Genomic DNA, 17,169 nt, shown 5'->3' with positions numbered 1-17,169 from the left:
TAACGCTACTTTAGCATTTACTACTAACACTGTCAATTCAAATGTCAACGCTATTGCAGGGTGTAAGTAAGTATACACACCAGTTGTATACATGACGCACCTCTGGCGCAAATGCTCCTGTTTTTGGCTGGACGCATCTTGGGATGCGTCTTGACTTAGCACACCCATTTAAGTACGCTATTTTTCCCACAATATTTCTTCAATTGAATGGACTAAAGACACCATATAGACACCCCTGCTGTACAGTAAGAGATGTCAGAATATTATGACATATTATATAAAACAGCACATGCAACTTTTCTCTTTAAAAACATGTTCTTAAGTGAAAATACAAAAGTCTAATGAAATAGCTCACACTGTACATATTGTTGATTTCTACATCGTTATAGGCGATATTAATAGAAATCTCTCTTCACAGCAGCTATAACAAAGTAATCACCCATTAAACATTTTACATTCACTGCTAGCTTCTACTCCTCAGAAGGGAACTTGGCTTTCCCAAAGCATGTAATTAATGTACACAGCAGCACATGCAGTAATTGTTCACACAACGTACATCTACAGCTGGCATTGGTGAGATTAAGACATTTTGCCAGTTTTGGATTCTGTGTAAGAGGGCAAGCTGCTGCCAAGCAAGAAACAAGATGATTGAGAAATCTCCAGTGGATGGTTGACAGAATACAGGAATGACAATAGGAGTTTATGAAACAGATAAGAGTTTAGTTTCAATCTCAGATGTTATATGAATCTATTTAATTATGCGTCATACATGGAAAAAAAAATGTGAATCGTTTCCAGGTGACACAGAGGGAGGTTTACATTATATTAGGCTTACCCTTTAAAAAAAAAAAAAAAAACACATGAAGAACTAGGGGTGGAACCAATAGACGTCTCCACCTCTTGTTCAACTTGTCACCTGCACATCTTGCAGATATTATATAAGCTGCCAATCAACTTGCAAACTTTAGACTGCTGTAAGGATCTACCAAATTGTATTTTGTTCCCAACTGCACAATGAGGAGAGAACTGTGTTCATGGGCCTTCTACAGGGCTGTATTTGCCGAATTCCTGGCTACTCTGATCTTTGTCTTCTGTGGACTGGGTTCTGCTCTACGGTGGCCGGCAGCTCTCCCAACAGTGCTTCAGATCGCATTGGCCTTTGGCTTGGTGATAGCTACTCTTGTCCAGACAGTGGGTCCCATTAGTGGAGCGCACATCAACCCTGCCGTCACATTTGCCTTCCTTGTTGGATCTCACATTTCCATATGGAGAGCTGCTTTCTACATCATTGCCCAGATTTTAGGAGGCTTGGCTGGTGCTGGAATACTCTTTGGTGTGGTTCCACCAAATATCCGAGGAAACCTTGCTATCAACGCTGTAAGTATGTCACACTTTAGATGGGACAAATATGTCCTACAGTGCCAGGTATAAAGTATAATTTGTTGATTTTAAATGAGTGACAAGCTATTTAGTCCTGTATGTAAATATGTTTAATCATACACAAAGGAAGAAGGAAAGAGTCATTCATGATAAATTATAAGCAAAGCCTAGAAAACAGTATGCATAATTCATAAACATATACGTACACATTCCCTTATCCTGACAGATGGGACATTTTGTATACAGCTGTAGAGTACAGACTATTATTCATTGTTACCTGCCATTTTCGGCTTCAATAGGCTCTCTATGAGGTTTCTTAATAGTTGGCAGAGAAAAATACTATAATAGAAACACTCTGTGGGGCAGATGTACTAAGCCTTGCAGAGGGGCAAAGTTTAGAGAGATAAAGTCCCAACCAATCAGTTTCCAACTGTCATTTTACAGGCTGTGTTTGAAAAATGACAGTTAGGAGTTGTTTGGTGAGTACTTTATCTCTCTCCAAGGTTTGATACATCTCCTTCACAATGTTTTTCAAATAGAATGACCTATAGTATATAGAGGTTTCGCTGATAAATTATTATTTATTTGTAAGCAATAGAAAATAATAATCTTATGAGCTTCCCTAGTTTGGTTATATTACTAAATGTTCCCAGGAATTTTATGTTGTTTTTGTTTCTTAATATTATTTGCTCAGCTTTTATAGAGAACATCTCATTTCTGGTGGCTTGTCCATTTAAAACAATTTAAAGGTTTGAGATGTGACTCACAAATTTTGTTTTTTATTTAATGATAAGAAAATAATCATTCCTTTTTCATTCAATTAAAAATTAGATAAAACATATCAATAGATTAACATAATACTAAGTATAAATGTTTTCTTTATGACACTTATTACTGTATGTAGTGTGGATCAAATGCAATTATGTAATGCGACTAGATGGCAGTAGCCAGACATAAATAATAATAATAGTATCAGTGGAAGAAATCAAGATGCACTCAGCCAATCAGAATCTTCATCATCATCATCATCATTATGTGTTCTACACCAGAGGTCAATACTCGTATACACATCCTGACAGGTGCATATGCGTCTTTGTTGTTCCCTGCATGAGACACATTTGCTTGTACATGCCTTTACTTTGTGTGGCCAATGCTCGCAGGCCCCTCTCTCTACCATTCTTCTTCTCTAAGGGTAAGGAGTCAAAAGCACAAACTGAGATCTATCGTCTATAGCTGATATCTATCTATCTATCTATCTATCAATCAAACACTATTTGCCATCCCCTGATTTTACACTTTTATTAACTTTAGAGTTTTTGATCCTTATATGCTCATTATTCTCCTTTTCCCACATTTTAGAGCACTCCATTTAGTACTGTGTAATAGGTTTTATTTATTTATTTATTGTAGTGATTTACTTGTGTTACATTCCAAATTACCGTACATACCGTCTACAGGTCTGTATTGGTTTGCCCAGATTAGTATACGATGCATACTGCTTTGTGTAAGTTTATAAGTTTGTCCTTATTCATTTGTTTGTGGTGTTTTTAGATTGCTTGCTCTTTTTAAATACTGCATTTATGTTCTATGTTTCATAATTCAAGTTAAAACGACAACTTGTATAAAAGTATCTGAGCACTTCAGGGCACACTGCACGTATTAAAGCTGATCTTAAAATTAAGGTTGTAGTCGTTAGGTCGACATTCTTATTGTCGACAACAAAGTCAACAGTTAAGATGTTGACATTATCAGAATGTTGACATGTTAAATGTTGATATTACCAGAATGACCATAGGGTTGGACTGTGGATGTGAGGGTTAGGGTTAGGCACTGGGGGGTGGGCAGTTAAGGTTAGTCATTAGAGGGTCAGAGTTAAGGGTATGGACTAGCGTTAGGGCTTACCTGAACGCTGGAGGATCGGAGGTCTGACCCAGAAGTGACAGTCACACAGGGCCGTAACTAGAGGTGTGAACCTGTGCCATCACTCAGAGCGCAGGTCCCTGGGGTGGGCACTGTCGCTGCCCCACGGCACCTGCATGTGGCTTGCAGGGTGTCTGGAACAGCACTCTGCAGCTAATAGCGAATAGCCAATAGCATTACTGGAGCATCCTTATCACGCTCCGAGCAGTGCCCTACTCCCCCCCCCCCCCCCCAGATGTGACACCATGACATCACAGGTTTAGGAGGCAGGGCTGGCACAGGGCACACTGCCGCCTTTTTATGACTCTGTGGTCACATGGCCACCAGGACCCTGAAGCCGCACTGGAGCCTCTGCAGCCATCAGGCGCAGGTGATTTAATGTGCCACAAAGGACTAAAATGTCAACATTCTAACAGGTCGACATTTTATTATGATGAATATCGCCATGGTCAAGGTTGATATTATGACCATGTTGACATGTTGAATTCAACATTATTATTGTTGACATATAGTGCCAACATTAATTGTATTAATGGAAATATCTTCTCATCAGCTATTACAAATATTTTATGTTTACTGACAGCTCCTATTGTTTCAAGGGAATATTGTCTTTTGTCTGTGTAATTAAAGTACACAGCAGCATGTACAGCTGGCAATACATTTTAACAGTTTTAGAGTAAGTGTAAGAGAACAATCATACTGATAAAAGGACTGTCAAAATATGACCAATAATCTAATCATGATGATATATAGTTTCTATAAAGTGATGATATAATAATTTCTAGATAGTGATAATGTAATAATATAAAGCAAAAAGGGTTACAACTACATTCAGGGCTGCCGACTTGGGGGGAGGGTCGGTAAAGGAGTGCAGGGGAGGTGTAATATCCCCCATGCACGCGATGCTATGACCACACCCCCTCCACCCACCCCGGTGCAAAGTGTGCTCTATAGGTTAGTACTGAATGAGAAAGTGTAGCTGCATCATCTCATATGACCACACCCCAAAGCACCTAGACCTCCAGGAGGGATCCTGTCAGATGGTCAACAGTAACCACATTAACACCACAATGTTGACATTAGAATGTCGACATGGGTTAACATGTCAACAAACACGGGCAACATCCCCAAAATGTCGACATATTCACAATGTTAACATATTGTCATTCTCAGAGTGCTGATGGTTAGGGTCAGGCGCTGCAGGGAGGGTCAGGATTAGGCTGTGATGGGAGGTTAGGGTTAGGCTGCAGGGGGGGAGAATGGAGGTTAGGCACTAGAGAGAGGTTTAGGGATTAGGGTGGGTATACTTACCGGAAGACCGGCGCATCAGATCACTTCGGACATGACGGTCACATGGCTGCTGGGACCCAGAAGACGACGCTGGAGGCGCTACTGCTGCTACCAGTTATGTGATGCTACATGTTGTCATATTGACCATGTCAACATGATGCATTTCCACCAGATGCATGTCCACCTACTACACCCCTGCAGGAAATCTTGGCGACCCTGAATATATTCTAAAATGTGTGTAAGAGAACGTGCTGGAGATCCACACCTACCAGACAGGACATGGCACTATATAGCTGAGTCCCTGTCCTTCCTTCCGTATTCCCTACTCTGCTATTCTGAGTATGTGAGAGGGCCTGAGCGTGAAGCTCTTTTATAGCAATAAATGAGGGGGGCGGTGTGCGCTTCAAAATTGTGGTGTGGTGGTGGGGTTAGGGTGGGGGGACTGGGAGGGAAGTGGGATGAGGAAATGGTAGGTGCAGCAGCGTGAAAACAGGAGTACCTGTGCCTGTTGTATCAAACGGAGGAATATGTGGTACATGTGCACTCCTAAGGGTGTGTGTGTGGGAGAAAGGGAAGGTGAAAAAAGGGGGGGAGGGGAAAAAAAGGGGGGGGGTTATGGGATAGGAAGGGAGTGGAAATGTGCAGCTGTAGGGGAAATGGAAGTGTGGATATGTGGCTGTTGTATAGATGTTTGTGGGTGTACGTCGGTGAATACAAATGAGGCAGACAATAAGTGTAGAATCCAACCTTTTATTGGGTAAGGCACAATGCTTACCTAGGTAGTTCCGTTATATGGTGTGGGGATTAGCAGATAAGTATTGTGATCCTCGGTTGGGGAGTGGGTGTCCCCTTTCAGGGGGCTCTTTTCCGTGCGGTCCTTACTCCTGCACGTTCCCCTGCTGGACCTTTGGTCTACAGTTTTACTGAACCGGGATGTGGGGTGTGAATAAAGTCCAATACTTAGTGCAGTAGCGGCGTCCCGCTCTGTCTCTGGGATCTTTGTACCTACCGGTAGGTGTGGATTGTCCTGTGGTTCTTTGCAGCTTTGGCTGTGATCCCAGGTGTTAGCCGGATGTTACGTGCGCGAGCCTTCTAGAGTCAATAAGCCCCATGATAAATTGTGACACTACTGGGGCTATTAGTGTCACAGTTATATACTGGAAGTACTGCATATGTTAATGAGACACCAGCTGGTCTCAGCTACAAGTCCCAGCAAGCCCTGGCAGCAATTATCTGTGCATGCTGGTGCTTCTGGAACAAAAATGGCTGCTAGCGATCACAGGGTTAATATAATTTACATCCCAAAACCACAATTTCACCACTTTATTTAACTCCAAAATATTTTGTCCTGAAACAGCAGGTTTTATTTTTTAAACACTAGACGGATGCAAATTCTCATTAATGAGCCCTGTCTCTAAATGATTGAAATTGATGGGGAGGGTAAATAGTTGCTCTACCAATTACAAGGGACTAGCAAGGGAAATGTCTGATTAGCTGAGCTGCAAAGGTTCATCCAACTCCATTAACTTCTAATTAATTAAGCCACAAGGCCCACATCAGGCACAGTTGTGTATACCTTATATGTGTTTTTTTTCTTTTACTTTATAGAGCTGTCCCTAAAAGCTCAATGTTCATGTTCTCACAATATAACCTAGTCTAAATATGAGGAATCTGTAGCTTGGTGGGCTCACTTCATGATGTCACACAATAGGGGCCTGGGAGCAGGAGGAAGCTGGGCATCAGACCTAAGTCCTAAGAATGTTCCCGGTGGCTCTCCAAGCTGCAGCTTGCCCTGTCAGGAACCCCACAAGCTGAATACAGGTGTGACCAATGCAGTGATGCTGCTGCCACCACCTTGGTCTAGTGCCCAGGGTAGTGGCATTGGTCAAACATTCCCAGTTATGGCCATGTGGGTGCTGTACTTATGTGTGTATGTCCTTGCTATACTTACACATGTACTCCCATCGCACCAATTCAGACATGACGGGCAATGAGCCATACGTCACAGGTAACTCTAAATAGAGCCAAATCGTTCACACTTTTTCTTGTGCCACAAATGGAGGCACCCAAATCAGGCTCAGTGTTAATGTTTTTAAACCCAGGAGTCCAGAACAGCGCTCCAGACCGTTACTTAGAAACAACGCAATATACAACATAATGTCTAACAGCAGATTTGACATCTTTCCCTGCTGAGCTCTTTGGGAAAACAAGACATCTACATTTCTAAAGAACTGTGCTAATTTCTAGTTATTTGCTATTATTTTCAGTGTTTTATCGAGAAAAACAAATTTTGATTGGAAGGGAAGAAAATCAGCTTGTTAACAATATAAACATTAGATGTAACAAGGTCACTGTGGGTGAGAAAAAGCAAAGTGGATCAGGTTACATGAAGCAATGCTATCGGGATGTCCTGCCAATACTGACAGCCAGGGTTACATTTTATTCTCCTAACAAAACCTTGTTCGCTTTTAATTTGCAGTTTTTAATGGATACCACCGTAACCGGATAAACAATTGAATGCTGTAATTTCTTTGTTTAACTATACCCCTAAATAATGGGAGAGAAAAAACCAATGCATTCACCATGTTATTTTAGAAAGTTCAATACTTTTGCTTTTATGCATAAAATTAACTTCCATATGTTATAAAGACAAAGATAATGAGGCTGTACCATATTTGCCGACATTTAATGATAACATAATTGTAGCCCCAGTCCCCTGCTATAAAAAACCATGTTTGGCGGCAGTATAATGTGTGTGGGGGGGGAGGCATGATGACGTGATTTAATGTGAAACGCCTCATAACACCCCAGATCTCCCACTTTCCTCAGGAAGACGGCTGTATGCATGATACTGGCATACTCACTCATGGGTCAGGAAAAGCCCCCCGAAATTCAGGAATCTCTCGGATATTCCATTCTAGTGTTATGGGGACAGCTGGCTATGTTGATTTGCTGCTATGATTTGGAAAATACTGGTACTACTTGGCTTAAGGCAGAGGCCCCCAAACTCCACCATTACAGTCTAGGTTTTAAGGATATCCATGCTTGAGCACAGGTGATTTAATTAGTACCTAAGTAGATTTGATTTAACCACCTGGGCTCAAGATTGGATATCCTTAAAAACCTGGACGGACTGTAAACGCAGAGTTCGGAAATCTCTGGCTTAAGCGAAAACATTGTATGTTATTTCCCTAGATACACTAAACATTTATTCTTTTTACAGCTCAGTAACAACACAACTGCAGGACTGGGTTTCGTTGTGGAGATGATTCTTACCTTCCAACTGGTTATGTGCATCTTTGCGTCCACTGACAGTCGCCGAGCTGATAATGTAGGGTCCCCAGCTATATCCATTGGACTTTCTGTCACATTGGGCCATCTCATAGGGGTAAGTACAAAATGTATTATTTTTCTTGCACAATAATATCAACATTTATCTTCCAGATTATATTATGCTCCTTTATAGTAGAAAGGGAATTATGCTTATCTAAATCCCAATGGAAATTCAGCTACATTCCGGTATAGCATGTAACCAGTGGTATTGCAATAGGATAATAGGTTACCAGCTTATCTTTGACTCAAATTACACATATTAAAGCCTAGTAGACTAATATAAAGAGGGAGGGAGAGAGGGAGAGCGAGAGCAAGAGAGAGAGAGAGAGAGAGAGAGAGAGAGTGATTCTGTGTAGGGTCTGTTATAGAACCCCTGAACCTACAGTAAGTAGAGTGTAAGGTGTGAATTACTTTGTATGTGCGAACAACTTTGTTAGTCCCACCTACAATTTGACCTTAAGTGATCAGGGCAGGAATCTCCTGATATTTTTTGTTCAACATGAAATTCTCTTTTTTGGCCAAAAATACTCAATTTTTCCTTTTGTTCTGTGCAGTCTTCTCCCTTATCACATCAGAACATTATAGAATGTAAAATCTGTATAGTACATTGCGACAAATTGAAGATTGTAATGCCGCATGTCTTTACCTCTGTGAAATGGCCCATTCCTGTGCTATATTTAATTTGTGCAACATTCTGCAGGAATTAGCTAATTTCAATAATAATAATCATTTTATTTATATATTGCTTTACTCTAAAAGGAATAAAGGCACTTACAGAAATCATGAACGTACTATAATACAGAGATTTAGATCTGCAGGAAACCAATGAACATAATATAGGTTTGATGCAGCCATTTTGGATAATAAATTAAAAGGTTTATTTATCCTACCCATCAGGGGCATCGGAACAATTTTATGTTGGGGGGCATTAAATCGTTCCGGCGCCACCCCCCTTACTCTTTCCTCCCCTCCCCTCTCTTCCCCTTCCCTCCCATCCATCTTACCTAAGCGGCGGCCGCAGACTGTCAGGGGCTGTGCTAGGATGCACAGCCGCGGCACCGCATGGAGGAGGAAGTGTAATGTCCGGTGTTTTAACTTAAAGACTGCGCATTACACCTTCTCCTCCATGCGGTGCAGGAACTGTGCACCCTATTGCTATAAAGCTGCAGAGCCCTGACAGTCCGGCCTGGAAGAGATAACACATACAGTAATGGGGGAGCTGTAAGATACTAAAGTGAAATGCAGGATCCTTGCAAAATTATAAAATCCATGCATTGTTTATCCTTCCTACCAGGTCCGGCTTTTGGGGTGTTCAACCAGTGCGGTCGAACAGGGGCGCCACCCCATAGAGGGAGCACCCCTCCCAACATCCCGATTTCAGCGGGAGAGCACTGTCATGCTGTTCCACCCGTGGAACGAAGTGTCCCACGGGTGGTCAGGTCGGGAGATTGAGAACCCGCAACTCCGCAACTGTGCCAGACCCCGGAGTAGCTGAATGGATGCTGCGCGCATGCGCGTGCCATCCATTCAGTGCCGGGAGAATTTACTAATCATCGGGTTCTAAGCCCCGGTGGTTTGGTGGCAGTTTGATGGCGGTTTCTAAATGACAGCCTTGTTCTATCCTATTCTAAAATTTGTTTTGACGGCAGATTTGCAGTGGTTTTGGCCTTAGTAAATCTGCGGATAGCAAAACCGCCGCCAAACCGCCACCAAACCACTGGGGTTTAGAACCTGCCGCTTAGTAAATTTTGCCCTTAAACTATAAAAAAAAGTATAAACTAATATTTTTATAAGTAACAAGTGACTATTTTTTGTGTTACCTATGTAAATGCATGCTGAGTACATTCTCTGTATTATAGTTATGTAACATTAACATTATTTTAAAAATGTTTTAGATATACTTCACTGGTTGCTCCATGAATCCGGCTAGGTCTTTTTCTCCGGCTGTTATAGTGAAAAACTTTCGAAATCAGTGGGTAAGCACAAGTTCATGATATACATTAAAAGTTGTTTCATTTTCATCTTTATATGTACTTTACTGTAGGAGAATACTATAATAAAAAGTTTTAAAATGTATCTTTTATAACGATTCCAGTTTACAGCATAAAACAGCTATTATCTGTGTCTACTAGATTGACTTTTTCTGCAAAGTCGTTCTTCAGTCTACACTGTAGAATGAAGAGCCCATATGTGATGGCACAGTACTACTATTGCATTTAGGTGCAACATCTCCACAAAACACAGCAGTCAATCAGCAATTAGCTTTCTATCGGTCATCTGCAAGTCAGACAATGAATGCAAATGTGTGACTAGTTGCTGAATGCAAACGTTAGCAGCTATGCTTACTTGCCGTGACTGTGAAGGCTGAAGGCAGCTGTAAAGGAGGGAAGGGGGTTGGCTAATAATATTGTGCCTAGGAACGGCCTGATCCCTAAATTCTGCTCTGGGCCCCAAGTGTGGAGGTTGCCAAGGGAGTGGGATACCAGTTTATGGGTAACTGTGACCGCCCCCTTGCGCCCACTTCCTTCAGAGATAATAGTAAATCATTTATGGGGAGGTGTCGTTTGATGGTCCTGGGGTGGGGGCTGAGGGGATCGGATGATTTGCCTCTGAGCATTGTGACAGACCTTTCGCCACTGAAAAGTTCCCGTAATCACCATAAATAAAATTGATAAATAATTTGCCATTGTCTCTAATCTATAAAAAATATGTTTACTTTGTTGCAAGTATGATCAAAGCTTTTCCCATTAATATGAATAGGCATTGCATTTTCAATGGGCACATAAATCGATATCTATGAATTGCCCATAGTAATACATAGGAAGAGTTGGGCAATCACAGGTAATGGTTGCATGCTTGTTGCTTGTGATTAACTAAACAAGTTTTGAACTTAACCCATTTGAAAACATTGTCATTAGTGGCAAAGCAGAGTGATACTTGCTGGCGTGCATAGTTCCCAATGGCCCATGTGTAATACTTGCTGGTTCTTCTAGTACCACAAGATCCTTAACATATAGCAGTGTTTTTTTTAATTGTACAAGAGTATTTATTTAGTTACAGCGCATTTCATCATTCATTCAATAATGCACTTCTACAGACCTCCTGCACACAGGGGATTGAATTGTCAGCTGTAATGTATGATAAATCTTACTCATCAATCTTTGGTGCCTGAAGCCAGGGAGACTGATTTTGGAGATTTTAATAGCAATTTTTACAAACTAATTTGCTAGATATATCTCTCTTCTATACTTCACAATGCAAAAAGTGGATATTTACACCTTAACTTGATTGGGTGAAATATATTACGAGTTTAAATTGCTAAAAATGTGTTCATCAAAATCGCCTAATGATAGATGCTTCCCATTGTGTTGCCTATAGTCCAGAGAGTCTAGGGTAGGCCACTTAATTCAGTAGAGCAAGAAATACCTTCCTATGACAGCTATAGGGAGGATACAGCGTGAGAATGTACAGATCAAAGCAAGAGAAAACTTTTGTTTGATATTTTATTTCTGCAACATTATTTAAAAATAAAAAACCCAAAACATTTCCTTTCATGATACTGTCCTTTTAAATGACATATCCATTGGGGCTGATGCACTGTTTGCGCTGTGCCTTTGGAGTGGCATTGTCGCTGCCTAGTGGCAACTGTATTTGGCATGCATGGTGCCTGGAACAGCACCCTGCAGCCTAGAAAGTTGCCACTTGGAGTGTCCTTTGGATGCTCCGGGTGAGCAGCGTCTAACTAGTGCCAGCAGCAAACTGTCAAAAAGCCCCCTGAGTGTCCATAGGATGCTGTGGGTGGTCAGATACTCACCTAGTAGCAAACTCTCGACTTCCCCCTGGTTGTATTACAGCCCTGCTATGGCCCTGATGAGTTCCACATGCAATTTGGCTGCACCAACCCATATGACCGATGAGACAGAACTGGAGTAGGAAGGTTTTCATGCAAATGTGGACCATGTAGACCTGCATGTAAGGATAGATACACCTGTTAGAATACATATGTGTTCCACCTAGTACAATGCAGGTGCAAGTGCCTACTGATGAAGATGACTAGCAGAAAACCAGGCGCACACAGTGGAAACCGCATCTCCAGATATGCACAGATTCGCATCTGTGTGAAAATCGCAATTCTTCCATGCATGTTTCATTTCAGTAATGTCTGCCCAGCTTACGTCCAACTCTGCATTAGCCCCAATATGTAACATCCTAATGGTCACATCCTAATGGAACTCTAACGCTATATATTTACTAATCTTCTATTTGTCTAGTGTAAATATTAAAAGATGACTGTATAAAATATTCTTGTCAACACTTTCCATAGAATCCACACGTTGGTAAGGTTGATTGCTCATTATTCCATAGAGCTATCAGCATTTGCACATAGCCTGCACAGAGCTGATGTAAGGCTATGTCAGGTGTATACAGTCCCCTACGGTAAACACAATTAAGCAATGACACATTCAACTTTTTTCCCCCAAATACCCTTTTTAATTTGTATATGGTATAAGAAGCAGAATTGTGAATGGACCAATATCAGTGTCTAATTTGTTAGTGACTCTTTCAAGTAACATTTATATTATTTGTATATTTTTTAGGTCTTCTGGGTTGGACCGTTGGCTGGAGGTATTATAGCCTCCTTCATGTATAATTACGTGCTGAATCCATACACGAGAACGCCGTCAGAGAGGAGGGCCATTTTTCTCGGGACATATGAGCCTTCATCAGAGTGGAGTGAGGATCTTGAGCAGCACAAGAGACGCTCTTTGGACTGTCCTGACCGTGTAAATAAGTCATTCTCTATGTAACAAGAATGCTAGAACTTACGATAACATATGGACAATGTCTTAACATATCAAAGCAGGGTCCAATGTGTTAATTAAGTGTCTCTTGTCTTTTTGAGACACCCCACATGGACACTGAGAGGCGGTAAGCAGGTACAAAGGGTTGTCCTGGGGACTAGACTGCTGAGGAGGCACAATCATACAGTACCTCCGAGATGGTGTAATCATGTCACCTTCAGCAATTAAACAGGGCCTAATCCCGGGACTTGACTGATCTCCCTGGGCCCTGATAACCTATATTACTTCTATGTTGTTATGAGAGAACATAGCACAGACCATGCTACAGTAGCTATACATACTGCTAAGAATTATTACTGAAAAAGATATTAATAAACATCTTGACTAAGGAGTCTTCAAACCCACATATAAGATTTTATCATATGAAATAATGTATGTTTTAATTTAAACCAATAGTTGTGTAATAGTATATTATGAGCTACATGTTGCTGAGTTTTGGCATTGAGAGACTCTGGTATATAAGAAGGTTTAAAGTCTATTTGAAATACCGCACAGAGTGGACCTTTTTATTGTTATTATTCAGTGTACAGTGGATTTTAAACATGTATAAATGCATGTACTGTGCAGTGGTCTCATTTCTATTTCCCTAATATTTACATTATGTTATTTTAATGTATCGTATACATTTGCACTGTTTTAACTGCATTTATGTGGATTGTGAGAATTTACAATATATTATATTAAACTTTTTATTGTTTCCACATATTTTGTGCACTTTTTAATGTTGAGTACTTTATATTTAATCTTCAATATTGTCAAATACAAATAAAATAGCACTCTAGACAAGGGTATTTCTATCAGTTTGTCACTTTCTAAAGCTGCCCCCACACAGTGATTCCAGCAGCCAAATAGATTGAATGGGCCACAAATCACTGTGTTTAATGATAAAAAAAAAAAATCACAGCACCTCCCAATCTACATCTGATTGAGATCTATAAGATTGTAATCAGGACTAGGGCAAAATTCTGCTAGATACACACATTTTTGCAGGGAGGGATACGAGCTGATAATTGTTCTAAAATGTAGTAGATCTCACAGTCTGTGGGTGGTCATCACCTGACCGCAGTAGTTATGCCCCCTAGGACTCATGAACCGAGCCGGCTCAGACAAACATGACCGCACAGGTGTAGCTAAATTTTGCTCATAGTTCTGTTATTGTGGCTAGGGACGGGATGCATCAAGCAACGCATTTTGCATTCGATGCATTCCGCCAATTATCGCATGCATACTGTAGCTGCGTCTATAATGCCGTACACATGTAGATTTAAGCAAAGGACAGATCTCCCGATAAGGCTAGCCTTTGCGGTGTGGGGAATTCCGCGCGAACTGCGGTGTACCTAGGGAAGCCTCCGATAAGAGCCCATAGACTTCTATTAGACAACGCCAATTGCCTATTGGGTCGAAGCTCTATAAAGTTTAGTTTTCCGGAGCTTGGTGCATATGGGAAACACCGTCAAACCTGGGAAAACTGCATTTTTGGATGTATCCTGCACTAGATCTGTCCTTGTACTTACTGCTTAGTGGTAGCCTCTGCATAAAAACGTCTTACAGCTCATGGGGAGCGATGACCTAAAATATGATACATTTACAAATTTAAATTAAATATGCAGACATTAAATAGTACTTATTTTTTGGTAGGGAACACTAGCGTCTCCCCTCATTTTCTCATAGTGATGCAATTCTCTTGACTAAAACATTAAACATAACAAGTTATAATATTTGTGAGGTTTTTCTCATATAAACCTGAGAGCAAGTATGTATTCCTTCCATCATAGAACACAAATGAGTGAAGTAACAAACCAGAATAAAGCCTATATTCTAAATACAAACAGACAGAATCAATTAATGGTGGAGGCGATCTATAAACTAAGTGCATGAACAATTGGTATAATTGAGATCCAGATCTTACAGTGGCATTCTTCCCATATATGAGAGATGGTGCTTCTGCAGCTTGGTTGATTTATACTGCAGCTACAGTAACTAGATGTTGTGGCAATTTTGGGGAGATGTGTCAGACCTACTAAAGAGGTTTGATACATCTCCCCCATAGTTCTACAACAATTTACTAAACATTGGTTGCTTTCTGCTATTGCTGTAGTATATTAATCTTGTGAGCTGGAAGTTGCTATGAAATACAGATGGCCTTATTAAATAATATAATATAAATAAACAATAAATAATAATATAATATTAATAGTATTTTATAGCAACTATTTAATAAACATCCACAGACCAGGTGTTCCAATGCCCTTATCAACCAATCAGATTTTAGTTCTCACTTTTTTATTTTTCGTTTGGTTACAGGATATTCATGAAAGTTGCAATACAGTATATAAGCCCAAATGTAGGTGACTGTTTTTAGTGCAAATCCGCTGTAAAGTGAATTATGAATTGTTTTCTTTTCCTTTTATGATTCAAATATTTGAATTAAAGGGTTTTCACTTAATAAGTCAGATATTTGGGTACTATTTTATTTTTCCTCTTCACTTTTGTGATGCTCTATGTCATTAAATGACATGATAATAAATAGTTGGGTGGATCAATAAAAGAGGTGATGGCACCAGGTAATGCATACTTTGGAAATACATACAGTAGAATGTTTTTTATCGTTTGTAAAGCAGTTTTTATTATTAGTGCATTTCTACAAATGTTATTGTATTTTAGTGATTAAGTAGTGTAAATAATATATTTATCTATTATTTGGTATGTATATTTCAGAATGATCTTCAGCTTTCATGACTTAACGATTCTTGAAAAGTGATCTGTGTAGGGCAGCGTAATGTTATCCACCCTAATACCAGACATCACAAACCATAAATGGACATCTGAAAATCTGGAAACTAGCTCCTGACCTTTGATTCACTCAAACACCGGTGTCCTAATGAGACAAGCTAGCCAACTGGAAAATACATCGCTGTACAGGACGTCCACTTTCAGCAATGCCTATCGCATCCTGTAGTTTGTAAGCCCTTCTCAATACTACCTTGACTGCTTTGTTTATAGTTTTATAACAATCTTACTTATGTTTATGCCTTGCTATCCGGGCTGCCGGAAACTTACGGAACTTTAAAATAAAATACAAAACCGTGAATTATTCAACGATATAATATATCGGAATTTTGGCCAGCCTCCACACCATCAGACAAGCTCTCAAGACTCACTACATCATGCAAGCCTATCAGTCATCAAAACTCTCCACTCAACACCTCTGACCACCCACCTACCTCTCTTCCAGCTCACCTTCCTGGTTACACCCTTCCTCATAGACTGGGAGCTCTCTTGGGCAGGGCCCTCTTCTTTTCCTCTCAGCACTATCCCTTCCCTCTTACTCTCCTCCTAGCACTACCTCCCTCATAGAGTAGGAGCACTCATGGGCAGGGGCCTCTTCCTCTCTTCTTAGCACTATCCCTTCCCTCATACTCTCCTCCTAGCACTACCTCCCTCATAGAGTAGAAACACTCATGGGCAGGGCCCTCTTCCTCTCCTCTTAGCGCTATCCCTTCCCTCATACTCTCCTTCTAGCACTACCTCCCTCATAGACTAGAAGCCCTCCTGGGCAGGGCCCTCTTTCTCTCCTCTTACACTCCTCCTAGCACTACCTCCCTCATAGAGTAGAAGCACTCATGGGCAGGGCCCTCTTCCTCTCCTCTTAGCACTATCCCTTCCCTCTTACTCTCCTCCTAGCACTACCTTCCTCATAGACTAGAAGCCCTCCTGGGCAGGGCCCTCTTCCTCTCCTCTTAGCACTATCCCTTCCCTCTTACTCTCCTCCTAGCACTACCTCCCTCATAGACTAGAAGCCCTCCTGGGCAGGGCCCTCTTCCTCTCCTCTTAGCACTATCCCTTCCCTCTTACTCTCCTCCTAGCATTTCCTCCCTCATAGACTAGAAGCCCTCCTGAGCAGGGCCCTCTTCCTCTCCTCTTAGCACTATCCCTTCCCTCTTACTCTGCTCCTAGCACTACCTTACTCATAGACCAGAAGCCCTCCTGGGCAGGGCCCTCTTCCTCTCCTCTTAGCACTATCCCTTCCGTCTTACTCTCCTCCTAGCACTACCTCCCTCATAGACTAGAAGCCCTCATGGGCAGGGCCCTCTTCCCTCTTACTCTCCTTCTAGCACTATCCCTGTCACTGCTATGCATTTGTTCCCATCTCCACTTTCCCAGTGACTCCGACCATGTTTGTCCCTACACTTTTGGGTACAAGCTCATTGAGATGGGGGTAAGAAGCAAACCTTCAAAACAGATAAAGTGGAGAGGTTGTTTGAAGCAACCAAACTTCTCCTACCTGTCATTTTATAGACTGTGTTAAATTACAGTTAGAAGCTGATTGGTTCCTATATGCAACTTCTCCACTCTACTGGCTCCATATTCCCCCATTATTGTT

At 41.1% G+C, this 17,169-nt stretch overlaps 1 protein-coding gene across 1 annotated transcript; it reads left to right on the top strand.

Moving 5' to 3' along the window:
• Window positions 1-1,014: 1,014 nt before the first annotated feature.
• On the top strand, window positions 1,015-12,731 carry LOC148527319 (aquaporin-5-like). The gene is made up of 4 exons (XM_088469254.1): window positions 1,015-1,377; window positions 7,814-7,978; window positions 9,819-9,899; window positions 12,522-12,731. Exons 1-4 carry the CDS (start codon window positions 1,015-1,017, stop codon window positions 12,729-12,731), a joined length of 819 nt encoding a protein of 272 aa, XP_088325380.1.
• The last annotated feature ends 4,438 nt before the right edge of the window (window positions 12,732-17,169 follow it).

This window comes from Taudactylus pleione, unplaced genomic scaffold, assembly GCF_031769625.1.
Source record: "Taudactylus pleione unplaced genomic scaffold, aTauple2 ptg000089l, whole genome shotgun sequence".
NCBI classification, from domain to species: Eukaryota; Metazoa; Chordata; class Amphibia; order Anura; family Myobatrachidae; genus Taudactylus; species Taudactylus pleione.
Note: the sequence above shows the minus strand (reverse complement) of the source record. Positions and strands in the feature narration are given on the sequence as shown.

Coding starts and splice junctions, on each gene's coding strand:
- LOC148527319 (XM_088469254.1), top strand. CDS start 1,015: ATGAGGAGAGAACTGTGTTCATGGGCCTTCTACAGGGCTGTATTTGCC. Junction 1,378..7,813: donor GAAACCTTGCTATCAACGCT/GTAAGTATGTCA, acceptor TTCTTTTTACAG/CTCAGTAACAACACAACTGC. Junction 9,900..12,521: donor AAAACTTTCGAAATCAGTGG/GTAAGCACAAGT, acceptor TATATTTTTTAG/GTCTTCTGGGTTGGACCGTT.